The 27,695-nt window shown below is 46.2% G+C and overlaps 1 protein-coding gene across 4 annotated transcripts in view; it reads left to right on the top strand.

Moving 5' to 3' along the window:
- ABR (ABR activator of RhoGEF and GTPase) overlaps positions 1-27,695 on the top strand; it is a 1,246,002-nt gene that overhangs the window by 612,368 nt on the left and 605,939 nt on the right. The window contains exon 1 of one of the 4 annotated variants that reach the window (XM_078680001.1): positions 3,672-5,197. The exons of the other annotated variants lie outside the window; for them this stretch is intronic. Coding sequence (XP_078536127.1) covers positions 5,063-5,197 — 135 coding nt within the window. The 5' untranslated portion in view covers positions 3,672-5,062. Of the gene's footprint in view, positions 1-3,671; positions 5,198-27,695 lie in introns of those variants that run through there. 4 annotated transcript variants of the gene reach the window in all.

Below are 27,695 nucleotides of genomic sequence, written 5' to 3'. Positions count from 1 at the left end.
TTAGGGATGCTGAGCAGGTTAGTATGCGAAAAAACGCGGCAGGCAGCAGTCTGTAAGAGCTAAACAATGCTCCAGGTACAAGGGTCTTTTCAGGAAAACCTTCTGTGGCTGGAGAAAAGTGTCTTGAAGATTGAGCCCTTTGCAATAGAGAGCTAGCGAAGGTTCACTAGAAGCTGAGCAAGAAATGAGTGATGAGAAATTCCTTAAATCATCTTGAAGCAGAATTCTGCACCTTTTGTATATGAGAAATTAGAATAACGGAAGGCCTGAGTTGAGGTACTATAATCCAGGCAAGAAATAATGATGGTTTGCACCACTCGATTTCTGGCAGTAAGGAAGGAGAATGTGGAATGCTTCATTGAGCAACCTGACCCAGGAGACTAAATTGCAGTTGATTTGAGAAGTGAAAGAGAGCTTGTGGTCAAGGAGGAAACCAAGACTTTCGACTCAATCAGAAGATACAGGAAGGGAGACTAACGCAGAGGGCAGCCAAAAGGAGGTCCACTTAGGGAAGACCACCAACGTTCATCTCTTCTGTGTTTTTTTGTAGATTAACTTGAGAAAGTTGTTTTCATGCATGTGGAAACTTCAGAGAGACAGTGACAGAAGTTAGATTGTACCATTCATGACATCAATAATTTACCGTAATGCAGTATGGATGTCTTTGGTCTGATACCAGCTAATTTGGGGATGATCGCACCATGAGAGGGAGCCCCCATAGGAAACCTGTATGGATTCCAAACAACTATATTGGTAAGGGCAGGGATTTGATGTCTAAAATAGAGGGAGAATGTTTGCTCAGGTTAGAAATAATGACAGTGAAGCCAAGCTATCCCTGAGAGAGTTTGCGCCGCACCACAGTAAGGTTTTACTTTTGAGAAGAATGATCCATGTTACCACATTGTCTGGGTGTGATTGATCATCGGAGCTTTGAAGAAGAGTTTGTTGGTGATGGGGCGAAGGACTCAGAAATACTGGAAAATGTTGATGTGATTTCTTCCAAGTTGACAGGTTCATACTTATTAGCCAATCTTGGACATGGGTTTGTCTGATTTTCTTGGTATCTATGATCAAATGAGTGAATGGCATTCTTTTAGATGGTGAATGCCTTAAAATGGGAGGATGTTTACTCCTACTATCAGTGGCATACTGATGCACTTTGACTCTGTTTTACACAGGGATATTTCTGAGGGGCTCCATGTCAAAGCTGAATGCCACCAATGAGTGGATTAAACATGGGGGGGAGGGGAGGCAGTGGGTAACTGAAAGTTCTTGAAATCAGGATGAGGTCATTTGGACAATGAGGTGCAGTAACTGTACGATTGAGTGCTGATTAAAGTACCCCCCCAACCTCACTGATAGTTACTGTAGCAAGTAGTGGGGTTTTAGCAGTGTGTGGTGCTTTGAAGCTCTTGACGAAGAGGGCAGATTTCAGCATTTGGGGTGGTATTGAAACTAAAGCAAGCCAAGAGGGAGGAACTGGTTAGCTTAAGACAGATATGAGGAGGCTCAGGACTCGGGGGACAGAGCAGTCTTATGGGGGGCTAAGGTTTAGCAGCTGCCCTTATTACCCTCTCAAACAGAGCTTCCTTTTGTTGTAAAAAAGTTGGCCATGGAGATGAAAAGATCCTGAGAAAGGAATGATGAGTGAAGGAAGACTGTTTGATGTATGAAGCTGGAGCTCAGTGTGGTTGTATGTGTGGGACTTGAGTTAATTACACACTTCAGGGACAGTGAGGATAAAGGACCCCTATGTGCAGCCTCCCAGCCTTAGACAATAAACATTATAGGTACTTAAATCCTACATAGTAAGACCCTTCCTTCTGGGTCTTCTTATATCGGAGTATCCTTAGATGATGTAAACGGATGCCACAGGATAATACCACCTTGAGTAACTCAACCAATTGTGGGAGTTCAAGAAAATCATTTATCTGTGTAGGAGCTATGATCCTGTTGTTAAAATACCTTGCGGTATACCCAGAGTATAGATTCTCTTTATTATTGGGTACCCGTGGTATGATTAAAATAAATGCTTATGGAATTTCTCCTGAATATATTGATTCAAACATCCGCGCAGATGTTATTGCTTGCCTCAAGTGCTTCCGAATTGGCTAACTAACGGCTAGCGTGGGAGAGGTCCTCCAGACGAGCTCAAGGCTTTTCACCACACACCAGGAGAAAGAACAGATTTCAATTTAGGATTCGTGCTTCGGGTGGGCAAAGCAAGCAGTCGACTGAGAAGCCTTATATTGAAAGTAGCTGCAAGAAACTGATGTTCCTGAAAAGTTGTTTGTCAATTGCTGAATTTTGTGTGAAAGTCATTATTTCATTCAAGAGCTTTTAGTGTGTCTGCAGTGTCGGCAGAACTGCAACTGTGATACCTTCTGCAGGGCCTGGGGCATAGGCGACGTTTGGGAAGTGGTACAGATAATGGACCGGAAGGGGGGGGGCAGAAAGTTGAAAGGAGGAGGGCAGTATGAAGGGAGGGAAGGGCCACAGATTGGGAAATGGTACCGATGGATGAAAGGGTTGGAAATGAAGGTCAGGTGGACGAAAGAGTACAGACGCAACAAACTGAGGGGTTTGGTGCAGTAAATGGGATAGACAAAGCAGTGCAAACATGAGGCAACAGGGGCTGCAGTAGAGTAAGGCGGACATCCCTGCTTCCCTCTGGCTTTGAAGACCAAGTTAGGGTGAAGCTGAAGACCATGGAATTCCTCTGAGGTCAACAAAATACATGATTTAAAGACCGGATTGGCAGGGCATGTTCAGCTAAAGACGTTGAGACCAAGACCACATTTGGCAGTATTGGAGGCCCCATGCTTGCCCCTCAATTAAAGAGAGAACAGAAAAAGAAAGCCAGGCGTCTTGTTTGCCATGGGTTTCGGGTGGCTCCCTTATCTAGCTTCCCCTGTCTTCCCAGGTACTAAATATATTTGCTCATGTTAATGATAACACGTCATGATTTATTTAGAGCCTACTGACGTACATGTCCTATGTCGTAGCGCTGTGAAAACAGTGTACTATTATTCAACTCAGTGGTACTCGATGAATCGACCTCAGCAGGATTAAAGACTGACTGACCATGTCATGATTTTAACCTCGCACTAAGATTATAGCAAATGCCACCCCCAGCCTGCAGTGTGAGACCTGGGGTCATCCGTCATTGATGGAATATTCCATCTTCTGCTTTCCTTTTAGAGGTCTTTGCAGCCAGGAGCATCTGCCTAGTTGATTCAATTAAGGTAACCAAGCACAAGTCCTATAGGGCAATTGTTTATGTATTTAATGACCGGGCTTACTGGGCATTGCCGTATCTGCTCACCTTTGCTAAATGCATTCACTGTAGATGAATAAATTTAGAAGTTCGAGGGACAATCTTCATAGAAAAAAATGTGGACTGTCAACTAGCTATTGTGTTAAATAGGGATTCTTTTACATGCATATTTTTCGTAAAGCGCCTTAAAATGGCTGTAGGCGCCACGTGGCGCTACGAAAATAAAATAAACAAAGCCAAGTGTATTTGCTGTGTGTTACCGAGCCCCGGGCATTGCCACAACATTCAGTGCTTCCCATAGGTCGGCGCCTCGACTCCAGGCCCGGACGTTTCATCGGAGGAAACACTGGGCAGCTGTTAGTTCCGCAGCAGCCCTGGTGTGGGTGGAGGGGGAGGGTTTCCTCCCAGGGCCGGCCCACACCTCACCGCATTAAAAGGGCCCTCTGTAGGCCCTCTTGCAGGGGCTGCCTGTGCCGCGCACGCACCAGCACTTCCTGTTTCACGTCCCCCTTCTCTTTCGTGGCCAGTTCAAACACAGCACAGAAGTTTGCTGTGCGGCTGGAAGGGGAGCCCAGGCACACCGAAGGAAGTCGGTGCAGGCGGGTTCAATCCTTCTTCTTTTTTTTTTTTTTATTCCGCTGAAGCTGCAATCAGGAAGTGGTGCCAGTCGAGTGTTTTCTCTGCTTCCCCAGCCTGTCCGGATTCTGTCAGGAGTGCAGTGACAGCACATGAAATGTCTACAGTCGTCGTTGGTCGTTCGTAGAGGCCTGCGGCGCAGCTTGGACCGGCAGCAGCAGGATTTTGGGGCATTTTTCTTTCGACCACTTTTTTAACGTAGCCTGAAGAGGCTGAAAACATAGAGCACGCCGCTTTCTGGCTGGTTGACTTCGCCGACGGCTACGGGTGTCCACGTTGCTCGGAAAGAGGATGAGTCGACGAGCGCCCTTCAGTCTCGGAACCTGCCATCTGTAGAGATTGGCACTGCAGCTGGCACCGAGCCGCCTCTGGAGAGACCCCTGGATGCTTGTTGGCGCTGACGCACAGAGGATGGCTTTTTGGCGCTCCTGAGATTGGCACATGGGTGCCGGACTATTCCCGAGGTTGGCAACTGAAACTGGCACCGGTCTGCTTCTGAGGCTGGCATTCGAGACTGGCCTGCGCCATACACTGGGGCTGTGATACTCTTGAGGCTGGCACTTTGTACTGGCAGCTTATGGGGATTCCAGGTGCCTGCTCTTGAGGCTGACACTTGAGACACCCACTTGCTTCTGGTAATGCCACCTGTTTGCTCTCGAAGCTGGTAACTGAGGCTAGGCTGCTGAGACTGGATTTATTTTGAGGCTGGCACTGGGCGACACCTTAGATTGTCTTGCTCCTGAGGCTGGCACCTGAGATTGGCCTGCTCCTGAGGCTGGCACCGGACGGCTCTTGAGGCTGGCACCCTTGGCTCGTGGCTGGCAAGGGACTTTCTGACGAAGACCGGATTGGCAGGGTGGGCAGCTTCCAGTCACACAGCTCCAGTGCCACTTCGGCTGTGCTCCGGCGCTGTGTTGGGGTGGCCACGGTGCCTGGTGGCTGGATTCTAGCAGGCGGCGGCCACTGATCGCATCAGAGGTGCCTGAAAGCGGCCGCTTTGAAGTGATTTTTTGGGAGTGCGCGCCAGGACTCTGCGTGCGCTGCACGGAGGGGCACCTTCTACTTCTCACAGGATGCGATGCTGCACCCCTGAACGACTCGCTGTATAGGATTAAAGGTCTGGCGCTGCCCATATTATTAAACCCAGTCATGGAGGACGAAGACGAGGCCATTGGGCTCCTGGACAGAGTCCTGGAGGAGGAGGACGTGTTTCTGTTGGATGACTACGAGATCATCGTGATGCCCGCGAGCCCCCTGGAGCTGGACTTCCTCCTGCCGGGAAAGGTGGGAAGGCGTGGAGCCACTGCTTATATTGTTCATGTTTACAATGTTCATGCCTTGCAGATCTGTGCGCATTGGAAGGATAATGTGATCATGTATGGACATTGCTCAGGGGGTCGGAGGAGGGTTGGGGGTTGTCGAGGGAGTGACAGCCTGCCCTCTAAAGGTGATTGCTCAGCGCGCGCAGTAAAGCCTGTCTTCTTGTTTATAGGCGGGGCTGTTGGTGCCAAGCGTAAGCCTGTTGCTGCCATGGCCGGCGGGCTCTGGAAAACTCGTCTCATGGTAGATTTGTTTTTACCGGTGCCAGAAGCAGAGGGTGCGCCTGCTGCTAGTTTCCCAGGGGATTTGTTCCTTCGGAAGGGAGTTTGGGATGAACCAGAGGCCTATTTGTGCACCTCAGCTTGGCAGACACAGTCCTGGGCGAACAGAGCGCCGCCTCTGCCCCCTTGGTGTGGTGCCAACACGCCGGTCTCCTTGAACACAACGCGTGCCTCTTGCAGGATCAGGCTGCAGCTTGCGGCCCTGCTTCTGTATTCAGGTGTGACTCACACGCTACTCTGGGCATGGCTCGGATGGCGTCATACCTCGGTGCCCTATGGGCATAGCTACCTCACTGAATGTAGCTCAGTAAAATACAAAAATAGTTATTGGTGGACAGAATGTTGAACAATGGCATACATTCACCCCAGTACAGTGCAGAGATCTGGGCCTAAATCCATTGTTAATGCACCACTGGAGTCAAGCTAGCCCGGCTGATGAGGTTAATTTCCCGATACCGGTTCCAGGATGCTTGTTTCTTGTCCAGGGAGGACCTGGTTTGGCAGTTAGTCTGGGCTGTTCCCACGAGTAACAGGGTCAAGACTGATTTGCATATGGCTGGGTCCAAACTGGAGTGGCATGGTGAGCAACTAATTTGACCCAGATCTTTGTGACTGGGGGTAAAAGTTTACATTTTCAGCATTCTATGCATCATTTGTTCATTCTGTACTTTTGTAGTTCAGTAAAAGCCAAACCCAGCTATCCGGGTTCAACGTGATTTAGCCAGGCTGGGTTTATGACTGTGCCTGGTGACCTCTTAGTGCTTCTGACTCGCCACCGTGTACTTCTACCACCAAGCTGCAGGGGAAGCTTCTTTTACTCACCATCTTACTTTTAATCTCAGAAACTCATTTTTAAAATGATTTTTAGGTCTCGCCTGTCGATGCGCATGCGCATCGAGCTTGCGAGACTATTGGGGCTTAACCACTCTTTAACTAACTTGCAAGGAATCGTGGCGATTCCTTGCAGTGCCCGTGACTTTTAAGCTCAATGCGCATGTGCATTGAGCTTAAAAGCGCGTGCACATCAGTTCCCTCAGCCGCACTCCAGGCCCCTGCTGTTTTCACACCCTCTCCCCGCTCCGCTCCGCCCCCTCCGCTGCCCGCCGTGTCGCAGATCACAGAAGCTTGTTTATCTACTTTCAAGCGCACGGCCGCTAGGCTGTGCCTCCCCTACTCTCCTCCCCCTCCTCCTCCTACTCTCCTCCCCTGCCTGCCGTGTCGCACCTCTCCCCTCTCCCCGCTCCGCCCCCTCCCCTGCCCGCCCTGTCGCAGATCACAGAAGCTTGTTTATCTACTTTCAAGCCGGCATCCGTCCTTGTCCTCTCACGCTTGTTTTAAGAGTCTTCTTGCTTTCAAAACACTGGTCACCTGACTGCCAGCACTTACTTTCAGCTCTACACGAACAGACACTACTGCCAGCAAGTGCCCCTGAACTGTAAAAGTTTCCTTCTGCCTGAAACACCGAGAAATACAGAATTCTGTGCTACCAGCAATACTTCTCCACGCACCTCCTGCAGCCCTCGACCGTCTTCCTACGAGATACAGTTAGGCTGATGGGCTCCTCTCACCGTTCGGGTGAACATCTCTTCACCTGGCACACTTCGCAACATGCTCCGCTACAGCCGCTCAGGCTGTTCGCCATTCCCTTACTCCTGCTCACGGTTTGCGGCACCTCACGCAAGAACGCAGGATGGTACTTGTGCAGTCAGTGCACGCGCCGCGCTTGAGGCTTCTTCCACCGATCCACTTCACTTGCACTGGCCTGCGCTCGTGCAGTCACGCACTCGCCACACTACATGCTCTCCCTCCCCAAACTTCACAAGTACTAGGCACACAAACTCCTCTCTCTCCCAAACTGGCCCTCCTTACGTTAGTTCACCTCAGGGATTAAACCTGTCACAGCCTCACGGTGCTCTTCTCCCCATTACCAGCACTAAAATGTACACGTCCTGACGCCATTTTCCTGGCCATAGAGCTCCACCGCAGCTCGGTCTCTGCCACTACTGTGTACCCACGCAAATTCACTTAGAGTGCTCTTCTCGGGTGGATCCCATCCTCGTCGCAATTGGAGTGAACATGCACCATCAGTTTCTTCACAATGGTTTATTATAAGTCAAGTAACAAGTGTGTGACCAACCCTGCAAGACAGGACAGCAACTGCCAAGACGGGACAGCAGTTGCCAGTCCTAGTCTCACCCATGACATGCTAAACATTCCATGTTCTATGACATCACATGGCTATGCTAGATCAAATTGGATCTAGTTACAACATACAACATTATACAAATGGCCATAACACACATTAGGTTCTGCAGGCGAAAACAGCCATTCTTGTGTTGATGTCTTCTGTACCCTGGATACATCACACTACAAATCTGATCTCAAAGTGACTCGACCTATCTCTTTTTCCCACCCTCCTGTTCTCCCCTCACAGTCCCCCCTGCCCGCCTCCACGCCCCCCTCCTCTGGACCCCTCCACCCGCTCCCTCCTCTTCGACCCTGCTCAGTTCCTCCTCGGTTCTTGCTCAGCCCCCCCCCACCTCCCCCATTCTGCCCTCCCCTCCTCCCAGCGCTGCAAGGGTTACATTCCTTTCCAGCTGAGCTGGCAGAGCGATCCCGGGCAGAGCCGTCAGATTCGCGGTGGGAGCGGGGAGGGGGCAGAGAGCTATTCTCATGGGCACGGAGGGGGGGCACAGAAACTTCATTATCTGCCTCCTTCTATTGCGAGACCTATTGCATTTCCAATGCTTGTTATCTATGATGTTAAGACCACACAGCACACCTCCTCCAGGCCTTTCCCTTGTTATTCCGAGTGTATAATCCTATCCATTACCAATCCATAACATGGACTTTATCGATCCACTGGCAGCTTAATTACAGTCCTGGCCTTCAGCTGCTGATCCAGGAGTTACTACCTCCTTCAAATAGTTTTCATCTCTGCCAAACCTCTAAAGGTTCCACAATCCTTATTTCACCTCTGACTCCAAATCCATATATTCACATTTTTTCTAATTCCTTGTCTCTGTATTTTATCTCCTGAAGGGCATACATGTGCCTCTCAAGTGACATATTTTTGTGTTCATTCCTTTAACTATCCTTTTGTTTCTTTAATTCTCTTAAATCGCCTAATTCTCTGACCGTTTCGTCTCCAACATACACTCCATAGGAAGGGACCGTCAGCTGAGAAGCATTTATGAAAATAGGTCGGAATTGCGTGTATATATATATATATATATATATATATATATATATATATATATATATATATATATATATATATATATCCGTAAAGCCACAGATAGCCTCCTAGTATCTAGCCTAACAGGTGAACCAGAGAAAGTTGTTCTGAATTATAATAAACCCTCTTTCAAGTTTAATGCCCTTTATGTTATGTTAACAAAGATTTGCCTTGTGCTGTATATCCATCAGCATGGTCTGATTGGCTGTTGGATTGAGGCTAGTAAGCGGTCTTCTACCTGCTTCTTAATCCTGAGTCTTATTTGCACAACTCTCCCTTTCCTTCTCTCATAGATGCCTCCATTGATGGTTCAGGAGACTGTGCTGAACTGCCTGGACTATTGAAATCCTCTGTTTTTGTGTTCCTCGATTTCTTGGATGCAGCAGATTCAAAACCCTGCTGCTAGTCATGCACCCCAGCTTCCTTTGCGTTCTTCTGCTTTCCTTGTCGTACATCCTGTGCATTAGCTGCCTGTAGCCAAGGGGGTTACTTTTAAGCACTTTGTATAGTATTTATTGCTTACCATTGTGGTGCTCTGTATCTACAGCAAGATGTTGTCATCACAATCCTAGCCGCACATTGAGGCCATCAGAAGCTTATTTACTTTAAGTTCTCAGGGTTCAGCTTTGTTATGTTATGTTAATAGGAGCTTGTAAAGTGCACTGTCACCAAAAGTTTCATGGCGCTGATAGTGTATGATGTTGTTGCGCCGGGTATGCAGGATTGCACGAATAGCCAAGTTTTCAAGGCTTTTCTAAAGCCCAATAAGTTGTCACAAGTCTTATTAGTGAGGGGGAGGGAGTTCCAGAGCCTGGATGCAAGGAACGAAAACCTTTCAAGCTTTCTCGCGCAGGTGTCTATGCTCTCTCAGCGATTGTGGTCAAAATGTTGAATTCCATACCGAGAAGTTTGCATGCCATCAATCAACTTTTGTATCATCAAAGGAGACTAACTCAATATGACTTTTATGAAAGGACTCTGACTGGTTTTGTCAGTGGGCACCTCGTTGGTGTGTTTATGAAGCCCTCACCCACCAACCTGGTTGGTGGCATGCTTCATCATCTGGCCCACCCAGTAACACCTAGCGTGTCCCGGGTGTGCTACGACGCCTGATTACAGCGGAGCTGGTATTTTACTGAGAGTGCAGTGTAGGGTGCGTTTGTGAAGTGACAGTTAAAACGGCTTGGCGGAGGTCCCAATACCCGAGGGTAAATTACACTTTAATAATTGGGCCGCCGTCAGCGGTTAAAAGTAAGGCAGGGGGATGTTAAGGTGGTGAGTTACGACCTCCTACATCCACACGTGGGTCGACATGTTTCAGCCAGTGCCTTAAATATCTGGCTTTCCTCAGGACCTAAATAAAAAAGTGATGGTGCATACTAAATAAGTGGATTCGTGTAATACAGACTATGTGTTACACTTGCTAAGGTGTTTTTCTAGGTGTGAGAGGGGGATTCCCTTAAGCATACGCTAGGTTTTAGCTGTAGATGCTTCCAGGAGAGAAGAGGCAAGGGGATGACCAGCTTTACTGGACAGAGCCTGCTGAGTACCTCTTGTGCCGTCTTCGCATTCCAGTGAATCAACTGTTGTCTTTTATGAAAGCATTAAAAATGTGGCTTTTTTCTCGCTGATTTAATTTGCAGTCCGTTAGGTTGGAGATTTATTTATTCTTTGAGCCGCTTGCCTTTTGAAGTACCTGTCTCGGCACCAATACAACTTTATAGGTAACAATGCGCTTAATAAATCCTTTTTATCTTCTGTTAAATTACATTAGACATCTTTGTGCCCTGGTCTCGAGGATTCTGTCGACCATGGAGTTGAGATGTAAGTAACAACAGTGCAATGAATCCTTTTTACACCGGATTGTGTTACATAACATTAGATATCTACAAGCCCTGGTCTCACGGATTCTGTTGGAGTCCATGGAGTTGGGTCATACGTAGTTGATGCAGTTCATATTTTGTGTATGTGTTTGGTTGTAGGAATGGTTAGTGTTTGATATGTGTTGACTGATATCTTTACCAGTATGCATATGTGCCATCAGAAGGATTGGCATGTGGAGTGCATTGCTTGAGATCTGATTATGTGGTAATTGAGATTGGCATCTTGTTAGGGTCAAACTATTCTTTTCAGTCTAGCTGGTGGGCTGGGTGTTGATTCAGTGTATGCGGTTTCTTTGGCAGGCGTTTTGTTTTAAGAAGTACTGTTGTGAGCTCTGTGAGGCTCAAATATATGGTGCTTCTTAGCTGTTAGATGTGTGTCTGTTCTGAATAATGTGTTTTATTCAACATTGTGATTTATTTATCATTATTGCAGGTACAGGTGTGCAGTCGATAAATAAATTGTATGGAATGAGTTCACGCTATATAAAACTTTATAAATAAATAACATCTGAGCTCTGCTGCATGTGTGCACAGTGTTGTATCTAATGTGTTATGTTGGGTGTTGACTGGTGCTTGATGTGAGCATACGATCTCTAAGTACCACCGCATCCATATTTCTGTGCTGTCATGTGGAGCTATGGGGAGTGTACACAATTGTGTCTACTTATTGTACACACTGTTTTGTGCTTATTGGTAGCAGACTGCATCCCCCTGGCATGCATCATGTATAATCTTACCTTGACATTGAGTGTATTCATTACCTCATAGGAAACCGAGTCCACACTCAAACCCAACAAGAGCCCTCACTTGGGCCTCTAATTGCAGTATTGCCTCTTTTAGATTCTTAGCCCATTAGCGATTAGTTGAAATGAGTATTCATTATATACCTATTTTCCCTAACTTGTTTGCACCATACTCCTCAACAATCTATTTTAGGCCATGACCTAGGATAACAATTTTCGCTTTTACTTGACTGAGGCATAACAGTTTTCTTAAGGATATCTGCTCCTTCGTGGTTTAAAGTTACATCAGAGACAACTTAACCTTTACACTTGTTTGTGCTTTCACTTGGAGACCCTTGGTGCAAAGCAATGCCCTTATATCTATCCATTTATAAATCTGAGTGTCCTACCCGGGATCAACAATTAAAGATTTAATGTCTGGGTATTTAGAGCTCACGTATCGGAGCAAGGAAAGGTTGAGTTCTTAAGCTGGCAGATGTGAAAACTCTGTTTTCCCTCTCCCATGACCTGAAGAGGTGGTGGAATAGCTGATGGTTCACCATCTCAGCTGCCAGAGACCTGTGGACGCGGTGAAGTGTGGGTGATGCTGTGGCACTGCTCCCGCTCTCTCACCTGACTGGTGCAGGCCACTGCAGACCTAAGAGGGGATTCCTCCATGCTGGTAGCAGCTGCATAATAAACTTAACAAAATGATGGATGGAGTACTGACACCTTTCTACCACAAACGCCTAGTCAAGAGATCTGGGTTTAAGCCATTGTTTGCCATCGTTCTTTCGCTAACTTTACCACCCCAGTTTGGACCCAGCCATATCCTAATCAGTCTTGACCCTGCTTCTCATGGGAACAGTCCAGCCCGAACTGCCAGGCTGGGTCCTACCTGGATTGAAGACAAGCATCCTGTATGGATGTATAATTTGCATTGTCGGCACATCGGTCAGTCTCTATGCTGGTTGTGACTCTAGAGTCACTTTCCGCATGATATCTAGTTACCGCTTTGTCATTCGGAGCACCTGCCCTCATGCAGTGCTCAGAAGGAGGCAGGACACTGTCCGTTTGCCATTTTTTTACAGCTAGGTAGCGCTCCTGACATAGGTAGGGAGAATGACCGATTACGGGCTGCCTATGCTGATGTTGGGGGACTGCTTGGGGTGGTGGGGAAGACTGTAGTACAGAAGTTACATACATTTAAACGTGGGATAGTGTGAACTAGTTGGAGGCTGATAAATTAAGCCCATATTGTGCTTTACACATCCATGCCCCCCCCCTCTTCAGTAGCTGACCCATGGCATCACTTTACTTAAACGTGTGGAGAAAGGGGGTTCCTCTCACCTCTGGTGTCTGAGTTACATCATAGGCAACTTTACCTTCACGTTTGTTCTCTGTTTGATATTTCTCAAAATGCCTTTGTGAAAAACATCCCCGTTATTCCCAATTACTCTTCTGTAAATGCATTTGGTAAGGGTTCAGTGGGAATTGGAAGCTGTTACACAGAACAGATATTTCTGGCAGCAGGTGTCAAGTGCTTTGATCAATTCATTGGTTTTCTACTGCACTGACATCACAATGACTGTGTTTACATTCCACAGCTTCCCCTATATACTTTATGGTTGTCTCACAACACCTCTTCGAACCCCTGTCCTTTTTTTGTACAGGAGGGCAAGTCGGGAAGGGAGAGGCGGCAGTTTCTATTTAAATATACAGTCACAAAAAAAAGAGTTAAAGTGTAGTTATGGTCCTCGTTATAACACATTACATTAAAAAAAGTTGAGTGTATCTAAACACAGTTGAAGTGCAGTTATGGTCAAGAACTAAAACCGGAAAACCACTGAACGTCGCAAGTAATGATTTGGACCATAATCCATAACTCTCACAACAGCAAATGTAAACAAAAACTTGCACACCAGGGGCCGTGTTACAGATGACTGCGCCCGCGCTAATTGTCGCTATGTGCCAGAGTATGCGTCCGACGGCATTACAGAGGCTCGGTCTGTAATACCCCGTGATGTTGGAGCAGCCTTTGAACTCTGTGTTTATGTGCGTTTGCGCGCAAATTGTATTAGCGCACAGATGCAAATGCACGTAAACATACTCTGGCGCACAGTGACAATTACCGCTGGCGCAGTCATCTGGAATACAGCCCCAGATGCTCTGCTCATGACTTCACCCTTACAAAGCTGGACAGAAATTTGCTAGATTACTTTCTGAGTATCTTTCTTCTTAAAAGTTATTAGCACTTTATGACATGCCCGCATAGTTATTTATGAGCTTTAAAATAGAGGTGTGATGTGTGTGTGATTAAACAGTTGGGACTGCTACTGTGTTATATATATATATATTTGTTTTACAGAGTGGTAGTTAGTTACCAGAGATAGGAATTCCTCCGATTTTTGTCTCTTAATAATTTTGCACACGTTTGACGAATCTAAGCAAAACTTTGCAGATCTATTGCACCTGTTACATTGGTGAAGGTTAGAAAGTGTGGCAACATTTAATCGAGGGGGTCCCAAAAAAAACCACACTTGCACTCCCATGCATTTTACATAGACTTTTATATTTCACGTAGTGGCAAAACAGCGGAACGGACTGTAATGAAATTTTACAGGAATGTACATATTGGACTATGTAGATGATTTGTTTCGCTATTGCAAGTGATGTTATGAAGGGGCTACAAAGTTATTAGGGTCAACTACTTGGTGATATCTCTGTAGCACATTACTACTATAAGTAGCAAGAAACCCCAAAAAAGAATTCGAATGTATATGTAAAGTTTCAGATTTAGTACATGAACAACTGAAATACCAATGTATCATTACATTTTGATGGAAACCTATAAACAAATACATAAGAAATAGAATACATCTTCATCTGCATATGTTTTCTGTGCATGCCCTCTGGCTCTCAAAATAAAACGGTTCCAAACAAAAACCATCTTCCTTATGTACCCCCATGGAACAAAAAAAAAGTTACCTAGTAGTGAGCTACACAGACTACTATTTGGAGTACAGGATATTTGGCCACTAGAAAAAAATATAATCTCAATATTTTTGAACAGTAATGATTCTCTTTCATTCACTTTGGGCTTCTTATATAGCACAATCCCACTACAAGTAGCAAAGAAACCCATAAATAAAATAAACTGCACCTATAAAGTCTGAGAATTACTACACGAGCAACTAAAAGACACATTTGTAGTCACATGATTATGTAAACCAATGAACTTATAACATACAATCAGTTTCTGGTTGGTTTGTCAGCAATGTCGAAACAAAAGAATTGGAGGAGATCAGAGTTACTCTAGTGTTTGGCTTGGAAATCTCATGCAACAGGGCATGTTTAATCATTATTTTTAATCACACGGTGATGCTCTAATATTCTCTTTTTCACAGGGTACGTAGTGCTCCCAACATACCACAATCTGCATGGGCAGTCCCAAACATAAATGCAGCGCTCCGACGTGTACGTAATAAATTTAGAGATCTTTCTCACCTTGCTATTGGGTAACTTGTACATGTTGCAGTTGCTACTATGCTTGCTAGCTTTGCACTTGCCACATCTGGAAAAAAACCGCACCCGTACCCTTTAGCCATCCCCGTACCCTGGCTCTTTGGAAGTGGCTGTGTGTGGGTATTTCATGAGTGATCTAGCTTTCCTATAGGTGGTGCTTGTGTGGGGTCCCACTAGGGAATTGAGTATGGGTTCTGCTTTCAAAACTGCCTAGTGCTTGTTCATCAGTTTCTTGACCTCATCAGACCTATTATTAAAATTCGCGAGGAACCTTATTGTGTTATCATTTTCAGTTTTCTTCTTCTTGCTGAAAAGGAGATTTTCTCTCTTAAGGGATGTCACCCTGGTTCTAGCTGATTTAAGTACCTTATCAGGGTATCTCCTGTCCTGGAATCTGTCAGTCATGGTGCCACGTTCTGTCTCAAACAGTCACAGCTGCCACCGAAAAGTACAGGTGGGGTGGGGGTAGAAATATCAATAACATTGCTTACCTGGCTGCTGTCTCAGTCGAGCTCTGTCCTCTACTTGTTCCTGTAGGAAAGCAGGGAGCACACACAGGCTCCCCATAGCCAATCACGACGCTGCTGTCACCATGACAGCAGCGTCCTTATTGGTCTGAGCTCCGTGGTTCGGCACTCAGATGGGGGTTAAATGAGCCTGTGCATGTTCTCCACAAATGGCTGTACAATACAGACATTGGAGAGCATGCATGTACACGTAAGTGCCCCAACCACTCCTCCCCTGCTTGCTGTGACTACAACCCAGCCCCTCCCCGCAAACCTCCCTCTTAAGTAAAAATACAATTATAATAATGTTGTGTTATCGTTCAATTTTTCCACTGCTCAAAGAGCAGTGTGCAGCACTCCTGCGCCGTAGTGGAGGAGCAGCTGCTAATTTCAAATATATCCTTATTGGAGCAGTTCCTTTTGGTTCAAAGGATTTCGCTGAAGCAAATGCACCATTTGATGTTGATAGGGTGGTAGCCAGCAGTATGCTCTTGCCAGCTATCTCTTTCTGTTCATTCTGGTAGTGAGTTGTCCATCATTTACCGTGAGGCAGATGTCAAGGTACTCTAAGCTGGTGTGGCTAATCGCTAATGTGTAAAGCTCAGGTTGAGGTTGTTTTTCTGTAAGGTATTGACTAATTCTACGAGTAGTCTTTCCTCTCCATCCCATATAATAAAAAGCTCGTCAATGTACCATATCCACATAATGATTTAGGAAGTGAACATCTCATGCTCCTCTGTCCAGACCACTTGCGTCTTCCACTAGCTATATACATAATGCACTTGCACTTTATTCAATAGCTCGATGTTAGCTGGTGACACGTGGTACTGCAGTGTTTTATACCCATCCTACACTTTGTGTTCCATACATGAAATTTATATCAGCATTTATAGCTATTCGATGATTCATAGAAGGTGGTTTTTAGGTCTCCTGGCGTTTAACAGCGCGTAAGCGCTGTGTCCGCCAGGAGATCTTTTGTCGCTGACTCTGCTTCCCAGGAGACAGCACCTGGCCGCGCGCATTTTCTCTCCGAGGAGGCGATTTGAGCTGGCCACGCGCACGCGAACGAGCGCTGTGGCCAGCTGCGGTCTCCGGGGAAGCTCCAACACGCATGCGCATTCACACAGACACACACACGAGCGCCCATGCACACACGCACATACATAGATACAGACACACACTCTCCCATGCATGCATACACACGAGTGCACCGAGGCCCCGCCGTCGCACACATACATACACACACGAGCATACACACACACACAAACAAGTGCACCGAGACCCCCTCCCCCTCCTACAACTAAGTTGTCCGGTCCTGTTCTCTTCCGTGCAGTCCTTGGATTCCGCCGGTTTCTCCTCACGTTGCCCGCTGCCCGTCTCTGCCGGTCTGTGATCCCACGCTGCTCCGCTCTCATATTCCTTCTCGTGACGTCTGCCGGATGGGAGCTCTTAGGGGAGGGGCAGTCCTATCAAGTCCGGCTCGGCGAGGGCTGCAATGTTCTCTATCCGCGGAATACGACCCCAGCTGTCCGCCATGTTGAAATCCCGTGTCTCCTCACAGACCTCTTTTTGAAATCCAAATACCCATTTACTGCCTGATTTGTACAAAATATCGGCACTGCGGCTGCAATGCTTAATTTGATCCGGTGGTTTCCGGTGGGGTCACCTTTTCTTTTTTAGGTTACGTGAAAGCTTTGTTTGTCAAGCTGACATGGGCATATTCAGAACTTTTTCCAAACATTGGCCTTCAATACCATCCCAATTCTGCATTCCACTCATAAATAAGATTAACGGATGTATGGATTCTTCACTACTTTAAATGGGGCAGAGATTGGAGTTCGATGGATAGATTAAGGTGACTCCAGTGAAAACACTATTGCTATGGGTGGGGGGAGTATGTTATCTTTAAACCATATTGCACGCTGCAGTTTGGTGGACTGATTTAGAGCACAGTATTATTTTTTGTGCAGTTCTATATAGCTTTAACTCGACCCGTAGGTACTGGAGCGCTTTACATGAGCATCATCATTAAATATCACACAAGGACACATTCATGTTTTTAGGCACGGGGAGATTACGTGATTGGCCCAGAAACACAGGATGCTGAGTCGATGCCGAGACTCGAACTGGCTCCCCAGTTCCAACGTCGACAGCTCTGGCTGTTAGGCCACTACTGTAACATACAAACCGCCCCCGAGACTGGGAGGAGGGAGGAGTAGTGGGTGCAGAGTAGTGGGTGCAGAGTAGTGGGTGCAGAGTAGTGGGTGCAGAGTAGTGGGTGCAGAGAAGTGAGTGCAGAGTAGTGAGTAGTGAGTGCAGAGTAGTGAGTAGTGAGAGCAGAGTAGTGAGGGCAGAGTAGTGAGTGCAGAGTAGTGAGTACTGAGTGCAGAGTAGTGAGTAGTGAGTGCAGAGTAGTGAGTGCAGAGTAGTGAGTAGTGAGTGCAGAGTAGTGAGTTGTGAGTGCAGAGTAGTGAGTGCAGAGTAGTGAGTAGTGAGTGCAGAGTAGTGAGTGCAGAGTAGTGAGTAGTGAGTGCAAAGTAGTGAGTGCAAAGTAGTGAGTAGTGAGTGCAGAGTAGTGAGTAGTGAGTGCAGAGTAGTGAGTAGTGAGTGCAAAGTAGTGAGTAGTGAGTGCAGAGTAGTGAGTAGTGAGTGCAAAGTAGTGAGTGCAGAGTAGTGAGTAGTGAGTGCAGAGTAGTGAGTAGTGAGTGCAGAGTAGTGAGTAGTGAGGGTAGAGTAGTGAGTAGTGAGTGCAGAGTAGTGAGTGCAAAGTAGTGAGTAGTGAGTGCAGAGTAGTGAGTAGTGAGTGCAGAGTAGTGAGTGCAAAGTAGTGAGTAGTGAGTGCAGAGTAGTGAGTGCAGAGTAGTGAGTAGTGAGTGCAGAGTAGTGAGTAGTGAGTGCAGAGTAGTGAGTGCAGAGTAGTGAGTAGTGAGTGCAGAGTAGTGAGTGCAGAGTAGTAAGTAGTGAGTGCAGAGTAGTGAGTAGTGAGTGCAGAGTAGTGAGTAGCGAGTGCAGAGTAGTGAGTACTGAGTGCAGAGTACTGAGTGCAGAGTACTGAGTGCAGAGTAGTGAGTGCAGAGTAGTGAGTGCAGAGTAGTGAGTGCAGAGTAGTGAGTGCAGAGTAGTGAGTGCAGAGTAGTGAGTGCAGAGTAGTGAGTGCAGAGTAGTGAGTAGTGAATGCAGAGTAGTGAGTAGTGAGTGCAGAGTAGTGAGTAGTGAGTGCAAAGTAGTGAGTAGTGAGTGCAGAGTAGTGAGTAGTGAGTGCAAAGTAGTGAGTAGTGAGTGCAGAGTAGTGAGTAGTGAGTGCAGAGTGGTGAGTGCAAAGTAGTGAGTAGTGAGTGCAAAGTAGTGAGTGCAGAGTAGTGAGTAGTGAGTGCAAAGTAGTGAGTAGTGAGTGCAGAGTAGTGAGTAGTGAGTGCAGAGTAGTGAGTAGTGAGTGCAGAGTAGTGAGTAGTGAGTGCAAAGTAGTGAGTGCAGAGTAGTGAGTAGTGAGTGCAGAGTAGTGAGTGCAAAGTAGTGAGTAGTGAGTGCAAAGTAGTGAGTAGTGAGTGCAAAGCAGTGAGTGCCGAGTAGTGAGCAGTGAGTGCAGAGTAGTGAGCAGTGAGTGCAGAGTAGTGAGCAGTGAGTGCAGAGTAGTGAGCAGTGAGTGCAGAGTAGTGAGCAGTGAGTGCAGAGTAGTGAGTACTGAGTGCAGAGTAGTGAGTGCAGAGTAGTGAGTGCAGAGTAGTGAGTAGTGAGTGCAAAGTAGTGAGTGCAGAGTAGTGAGTAGTGAGTGCAGAGTAGTGAGTGCAAAGTAGTGAGCAGTGAGTGCAGAGTAGTGAGCAGTGAGTGCAGAGTAGTGAGCAGTGAGTGCAGAGTAGTGAGCAGTGAGTGCAGAGTAGTGAGCAGTGAGTGCAGAGTAGTGAGCAGTGAGTGCAAAGTAGTGAGTAGTGAGTGCAGAGTAGTGAGTGCAAAGTAGTGAGTGTAGAGTAGTGGGTGCTGAGTAGTGGGTGCTGAGTAGTGAGTGCAGAGTAGTGAGTAGTGGGTGCAGAGTAGTGAGTAGTGGGTGCAAAGTAGTGAGTGCAGAGTAGTGAGTGCAGAGTAGTGAGTGCAGAGTAGTGAGTGCAAAGTAGTGAGTGCAAAGTAGTGAGTGCAAAGTAGTGAGTGCAGAGTAGTGAGTGCAGAGTAGTGAGTAGTGAGGGCAGAGTAGTGAGGGCAGAGTAGTGAGTAGTGAGGGCAGAGTAGTGAGGGCAGAGTAGTGAGTAGTGAGTGCAGAGTAGTGAGTGCAGAGTAGTGAGTGCAGAGTAGTGAGTGCAGAGTAGTGAGTGCAGAGTAGTGAGTGCAGAGTAGTGAGTGCAGAGTAGTGAGTAGTGAGTGCAAAGTAGTGAGTGCAGAGTAGTGAGTGCAGAGTAGTGAGTGCAGAGTAGTGAGTGCAGAGTAGTGAGTGCAGAGTAGTGAGTAGTGAGTGCAGAGTAGTGAGTGCAAAGTAGTGAGTGCAAAGTAGTGAGTAGTGAGTGCAGAGTAGTGAGTGCAGAGTAGTGAGTGCAGAGTAGTGAGTGCAGAGTAGTGAGTGCAGAGTAGTGAGTGCAGAGTAGTGAGTGCAGAGTAGTGAGTGCAGAGTAGTGAGTGCAGAGTAGTGAGTGCAGCGTAGTGAGTGCAGCGTAGTGAGTGCAGCGTAGTGAGTGCAGCGTAGTGAGTAGTGAGTGCAAAGTAGTGAGTAGTGAGTGCAAAGTAGTGAGTAGTGAGTGCAAAGTAGTGAGTAGTGAGTGCAGAGTAGTGAGTAGTGAGTGCAGAGTAATGAGTAGTGAGTGCAGAGTAATGAGTAGTGAGTGCAGAGTAGTGAGTGCAGAGTAGTGAGTGCAGAGTAGTGAGTGCAGAGTAGTGAGTGCAGAGTAGTGAGTGCAGAGTAGTGAGTGCAGAGTAGTGAGTGCAGAGTAGTGAGTGCAGAGTAGTGAGTGCAGAGTAGTGAGTGCAGCGTAGTGAGTGCAGCGTAGTGAGTAGTGAGTGCAAAGTAGTGAATAGTGAGTGCAAAGTAGTGAATAGTGAGTGCAAAGTAGTGAATAGTGAGTGCAAAGTAGTGAGTAGTGAGTGCAAAGTAGTGAGTAGTGAGTGCAGAGTAGTGAGTAGTGAGTGCAGAGTAGTGAGTGCAGAGTAGTGAGTGCAGAGTAGTGAGTGCAGAGTAGTGAGTGCAGAGTAGTGAGTGCAGAGTAGTGAGTGCAGAGTAGTGAGTGCAGAGTAGTGAGTGCAGAGTAGTGAGTGCAGAGTAGTGAGTGCAGAGTAGTGAGTAGTGAGTGCAGAGTAGTGAGTAGTGAGTGCAGAGTAGTGAGTAGTGAGTGCAGAGTAGTGAGTGCAGAGTAGTGAGTAGTGAGTGCAGAGTAGTGAGTAGTGAGTGCAGAGTAGTGAGTGCAGAGTAGTGAGTGCAGAGTAGTGAGCTGCCTCAAGTGAAGTACTCTGGTACCCAAGAATGACTAGCAAACAATATTATTCACAACGTTGCTTACTATTCAGCAACATTTGACAGTTTGCAAATCATCTTTATACAACAATTCAAAGTTTGATAACAAATTAATGTAACACATTGTAATATACAATGCCAATAGCTCAAACTTTAATGCTGGGAGACCTATTGCATTGTAAATGCTTGTTATGTTCTGGAGTGAGCATGGTTAAATACTGACCTTTTTGCACTGTGTACTTGTACACTTTAGCGTATGCCACCCTGTGGAATTCTTAATTTGGAAGAACACCCACTTGTTTTTGCATTTTCACCTTATGTATACGTAATGCACAAGCACTTTTTTCATTGAAATCTTGAGAAAAATAAGTATTCATTGGTTCTTTTAAAATCATGTAATGAACTCTCTACCCTCATCATTCTATATATATATTTTTTAGGGCTCGCGCATGCTTGTACAGGCGAGAGCCCTTTTGTTTTGGGTTTTGAAAGCTGACCACACGCTCGTGCATGTGATCAGGCTTTCGCCCTCAGTCATCTCGTTTGTTTTTTTTGTAAAGGGAACACGATTGGGCAGAGGCGGGCGCATGTCCCGCCTTTGTAACGCCCATTCCCGATGATGGCTAGCAAGCGCAGCAGCGCGCGTTCGACTTGTTGCCGCGCTCCCTCCCCCCGCTCCTCTGTGGTGCGCGCGCGCACCACTAGTTTCGTTTTTTCATCTCTGAGCGTGGTCAGTATTCCCCTCCATACCCCTAATTTGCTTTTGCGGTAGTCCGTTGTATGACTACTTTCTCTTGTGATTATATGCACACCACCTGTTAATAGCACTTTTTTTTACATTCTTATTACTTTAAACTTTAATGGCTATTGTATATGCTTACAAATGTTGCTGAGTTGCCACGGTCAGAGCTGCTGGCTTTGCCAGTGCTTGTTACCTCTTGCACTCGAAGGCAGCATGGATGCTGATTTACAAAAATGCCAGAGGATTACACGTACCTGCAAGTAGATGTGAAGCCTGCATTAACTCGCTCGATGTCATTAGACTGGCCGGCGACCAGTGCTGGCGTTATAGTCAAACACAGCAAAGCATGCCTGGACTTGTAGTTTCGCATTAAAGTATGGGCCTCAAAGTACCACAATGCTCATCACCAGCACTGGAGCTATTGCACCTTATGTCATGTGACCCGCTGAAGGATCTGGTGGTTATATGAATACTTAAAAAGCGCCAAGTACGAGTATCACAGCGCTTTCAAGTCTGCGCCTTCAAAGATGGGGCCCCAAGGGTTCGGGCTCCTTCAGGACTACACTGGGTTTTGGCTCCTAAGAAAGTGTAGCATAGCGCTGCTCAGCTCAGCGCCAATAAAGTGGGACTCGAGGAGCTGGGCGTCGACTCCCCAACCATACAGAGGGCGCTTTTAGACGTGGTGCGTTATTCTGTGAGGCACAGGTGACGTCGGCGGTGTTTGTTTTAGGTCTTCCTTCTGTCTATCTGGGAGGGATGCCAGGGCGAGCAAACAATTAAACCTGGCGCCCGGCTACTTATGTGCTGCCCAGGGACAGGCTGATAACAAAGCGCCCGAGCAGAGCAGGCAATTAACCTCATGACATTACCACTGTTAGGGCAGGAAGGAGCAATCACTACATTAACGTGCGGTATAATACAGCTGTCGGAGGGGGGTGGGGGAGTATATGACATACTAATGTTGCAATCTAGCACATAACCCGCATTCCATCCTAGCCTGCCGCCCCAGACGATGATACACCCAGGTGTCTTTAGGACTGTGACATAGCGCCAACTACACCGGTTGCAAGGCGCTTACTGCCAATATCGGCCCACTCACCAGCCCTCCCGCAGCAACATGCATGTATCATAAATAAGCAGACAAGTCAACTTTTTGTTTGGATAAAATTGCTGCAGGTTTATTAGCATACACATATGCCAACATGGTGGGTTATCTTACAGACGATCCAAAGGCAAGCCGCCCCTCGCGGCCTACCACCTGATGGGCCAATTTGCATCGTGGCCTTAGCCAATCGGTGCTTAGCGGTTGTGGTGAGGGGATAGCCACTCCCACTTCCGGTGAACCATCGGTCCACCCTCTTGCTCACGCCCCCCCCCTACGAGGGGCGGAGCTTTCAAGCGACCCCCGGTTGTACAGGTTTCCAACTACCCGTAGGACAGGCGGGGTGCCGTCGCACCCCAGGGTCCACCGCACAGACTTCCTGGGGATATTAGGCCTCAGCACCCTTTGTGCTCATGAAGAGGGTACCCCTGAGTACCTTTCCGCCTCTGGATCGCCCTGTAACTCCGCTACAGCCCTGGGTGTGGCGACCGTCGCAGCCAGGGCCCCCCACCAAGGCCGGCATTCCTCCTTACTATTCCTTACTTGCTATTACTAGGGCCTCCTCCCTATCCAGCAGAAAACAGGTCCATGCATAAAGTGGACCCCTGTACCAACTCGTCCTGAAACACCCTGTGAATTTGGCGTGTAGCACTCATGTCTAATAAAGCCAAATCTCTGCTCAATAAATGTACGCATGGTGCAGAAGAACCTCCTGCATGCTAGCTGCCTCACTTGTCCCCAACAGAGCTTCATGCCAAGGGAGCAAAGGGTGTGAAATCAGACCACTAAGTTCACGTGTCCAGACGGGTGGCCAATTGCCTTTTGTGGTCTTCTTCATGGGTGCATAACTTGCCCCCTTGCCCAGACAAGTTCACAGTACTTTTCCATTGCTCCCTGGCAAACATAGCATGGTGTCACAACATGAACGAGGGAATGAGTGTGTGTGCCTGATATAGACACTGAAACTTCCGTGCAGGGCCAACTTACGCAGCCTACTCTGCTTGCTGCACCTTCGACCAGTCACCGATGCCCGGTCCCTGCTATCCACCTGTGTGTGCCTTGATACTTCCACCAGGATGGTGTCGGACTACCAGGTTCTGTGTCACCTGCTTCGCTGTAGTCCCTTTGGAGGCTCCGCTGGGACCCTTCTGTATCCCTGCAAATACTGCGTCACGCACTAGGACCTTTAATGCCCTTCCCCGTCCCTCAACGACATCTGACAGCCTGATGCCCCCTCACAGCTTTGGTGAATGGCATTGGGCCCAGCCCACCCAGTCGGACATTGGCAAAGCTGACACCTCTGGCATAGCCAAGAGGTATTGACTTTTTCAATGCTTGTTCTTTAATACGCGTGCCACAGTGTAAGTGGTAAAACGTGAGGAGGTGGTAACGTGCAGCAGTGTGCCCTACAGAATTGCATTAAGTCTTGAACTGAGGGCAATCACTGACGGACACATGGTCATTCCCCTCAGTATGCTGTAAACATACACTGCATTGTGCTGTGAGGCTGAGGGTGGATATCCCTTAGCATGAAAGTGCAAGACCTGCTAAAAGGGTCAGCCATCCAGTGATTGTTAAAATTCAGAAGTTAGAAAAGAATACACCATGAAGTATGCTTCTGACTGACCCTGTAATTATGAGCTTTCTCTTCTGAGAGTGAGCCACCAGACTCACTATGTTACTCATGCCATACCATCACATAACATAACATACTATGGAATGACAAACCATACTATTCAGAAATACAGAATAACAGGAATACCACTTTATGGCAACCAACACCATGCCATATCATACTATTTAATGACAGATCATACCATACAATAGTGAACCATAACAGCCCATACCATAGCATACAATGATGTTTACAGATGAAAAAGTCTCCCTTTAACTAGTGAGTTTGTTGCCATTCACAAACTCTGTCCCCTACTTTGAAATGGTCAAAAGTCACACTGGGGAAGTAGCAACTTTAAATAAAACGAGAGATAAGGTTGTACAACTAGTGTGTATTCTTGTAAACAGCGTTGCGTGCTAACACTTTTAAATTGTACATCTCCGGTACAATACAAAAATCCACTTCACACCACACAATTCCACAACTAACAATTCCAATCCAAGCCACATCATTCCACTGCACACCATATACATCCATAACACATGGAAAAAAGACATTGTCCTTTACAACGCCAATAACTCTAACTCAAGTAAATGCAAGCCCTATTGCATTTCCAATGCTTGTTTGTTTATGCGTCAAACAATGTGAGGCAAACACCTGAAGAATGCATTGTCAATTATTAATCAGACGGATTTGTGAATGTTTTAACAAAAAATGATTTTCATTTTGAATTTGCAGGAGATTTATTGATCAAAATAATCTGACAGTGAATGGGTGTTGAGTTTGTTTTCCATGGCTGTTATTACAGGAAACCATGTGATCTGTAGTTCCGGTATTTTAATTTGGCAAAGCAGTAACGCTCGTTGTGTTAGCAAGGCAAAGATGCCGAAATGCATTACAGGGAAAGAATAAATGCAAAGAAACTTTGAAGTCCACCCCTTGTGTCGGTGTCTAATTTCTATTGGGGAATTGGAACTGGCTGGTCTGTGTATATGTGTGTGTCTTTATGTATGTATATATATATCAGTGGCGTAACGAAAGTCGTAGGGCCCCCCCTGCAAGGGACACAGAGGGGCCCGCTCCAGATTTAATCCGGAGCTCTCTGGCGTGAGTACAGTGCTGAGGGGGCCCCCTGCAGCCCCTGGGCCCCCCGCACTGCGGGGGATGCGGGGGCTTTTGTTACGCCCCAGATATATATATCTATAGATATATCTATAGATATATATATATATATATATATATATATCTATATATATATCTATAGATATATATATAGATATATATATATATATCCCAGTAATCCATCCACCTCCGAGGAGAAAATGGCACGTACACATGATTGGCATGTATGAGGCTACTTTATTATATTTAGGTCTCCCTCGACCCCGCAGTAAAAGAGAGACGCGTTTCGCCTGCACAGCAGGCTTTATCAATCTACTTTGGCACCATAAAATAAGCAGTATATATAGCCCTTCCCTTTGGTACAGGCACTGATCAACATAGAGAACAGACTACATAGGGTAATTCATGACTGAAAAAAACATTAAATACGTTTTACAAAGATAAAGTGCATAGTGCAACAAATCCAAATAAAGCGGCATAATGCACAGCCCACCCTATTATTGATAAAAAATAAATGCCATCCATATGTTCTCAGACTGGAGAGTAAGCATATAACAATAGCCTTCCTAAAGCAAATTGGAAGATGATCGTAATGTGACACCAAAGCTCTCAAAGTTATGCAGCCCAACAGTTAATCATGAATAAGCATTAAACGAACTTTAAAAGACATGCTCCTATATGCCTACAAAAAGGTCGGAAATCCACATATTGCCACATTAAAAAGAAGCACATTTCCCAAACTATACAAAAGCGGCGAACTTGGCAGGAATTCCCAAAATGGTTACAGATTGCAAATACCATCTGGGAATCGTTAAAGAGATAGCAGTCTTATGATAACCTCCCGGGGCTCAGCTAGCATCAAATGAATGCATTTATGACATGAATGTCGACCTCCGGGCAGTCTCTACTGGCTGCTTGCACCACAAGATCCAGAATCCCCTTCGACGGTTTAGCTAATCAAAAATCCGTGCATGAATTGCTGCAATAGTTCCAGGTGAAATAAACTTGTAAACAGTTCCATGCTTGAAATGTTAATTCCATTATAATGTCACCACCTTTATGACTGAACGGAAACGTGGGCAAACGTTTTCCAGACTTCCATATATATATATTCAACATTCCGTTCTTCTCATTATCTTTGCATAAACAAACGGACGCAGACCCAGATTGCGGTGCATATAATTGATGTTTTTATTCCATAACGCCCTGCACCACCGCCATGACGCGTTTCGGGCAACTCCGTGCCCTTGCTCACATGATGCGCATGAGGAGTGCCCCCCATTTTTAAAGTGACATTGCAAATCACGCTAGGCATCAACATGGAAAACATACTATGTGCAGTTTGATAAATACAAATCCAAGTACATTGTTAATTCCACAGTTACTGCTAATAAATACTGAAATTCAATAAATAAATATTATCAACACATTCATGATTTAAATCTTAAATCTTATATATATACACACACACAGAGGAGTGGCGTGCTTAAGCCACTTAAACGGCGGGCTCTCAACGGGGTTCACCAGCCCCTCAATGTGCACACACTCCTGGCCTCAATCCATTCACGGAAAAACCAGAGTCGGAGCCCAATTGTAGTACGGTGCTTGTCAGTATTTAATCAGCAGAAGAAAACACCCAACGCGTTTCGAGATCAGCCGATCTCTTGCTCACGGGTGGAGCTTACCGGTACCATCATTCATTTAAATAAACATGCTTTGTTGTGGAATGCACCACGTGATCATAAACATAAAGAAAATATTCAAGTTAATGCCATGTTACCAATTTGAAATAAACGTTTCATGTAAACATTCGTATCGCTTTCATGTACAGAAACAGAAAACAAACGGGAGTCACCTTACATTAGGCAATTAGGTTGAAATATGGCAATAAACATCAGTATTTGTAAACAATACTTCTTTGGCTAAGTAGCCTTATAGAACTTCGCATTATCATTGCATCAGGCCAAATATCCTCCAGTTGCTTTGTTTGTGTTCAATCCACACAATTGCGAAATAATTAATAGTTCATAATTAGCGATACAGCCCTAGTGGGCATATGTCGTATAGTTCTGTTTAGCCCTTGGAGTGACTTCCCAAATTCAGCCCAAGTGGGCAAAATCAATAAAGAGTTCATGTTCCTGTAAGAGAAGAAGAAAGGACATAGCTATATATGACAATTCTTACTTTACAGATCCGTGTACTGTTAAAAACATTATTAAAATTCTTGAATTCGGTTACACAAGAAGCAGCATCATATCTTTACACCAATTGGACTACTTATCAGGTCTGGAGGTG

The sequence above is a fragment of the Lissotriton helveticus genome, chromosome 3_1 (genome assembly GCF_964261635.1).
Source record: "Lissotriton helveticus chromosome 3_1, aLisHel1.1, whole genome shotgun sequence".
NCBI lineage: Eukaryota > Metazoa > Chordata > Amphibia > Caudata > Salamandridae > Lissotriton > Lissotriton helveticus.
This window is presented reverse-complemented; position numbering and strand designations above follow the sequence as displayed.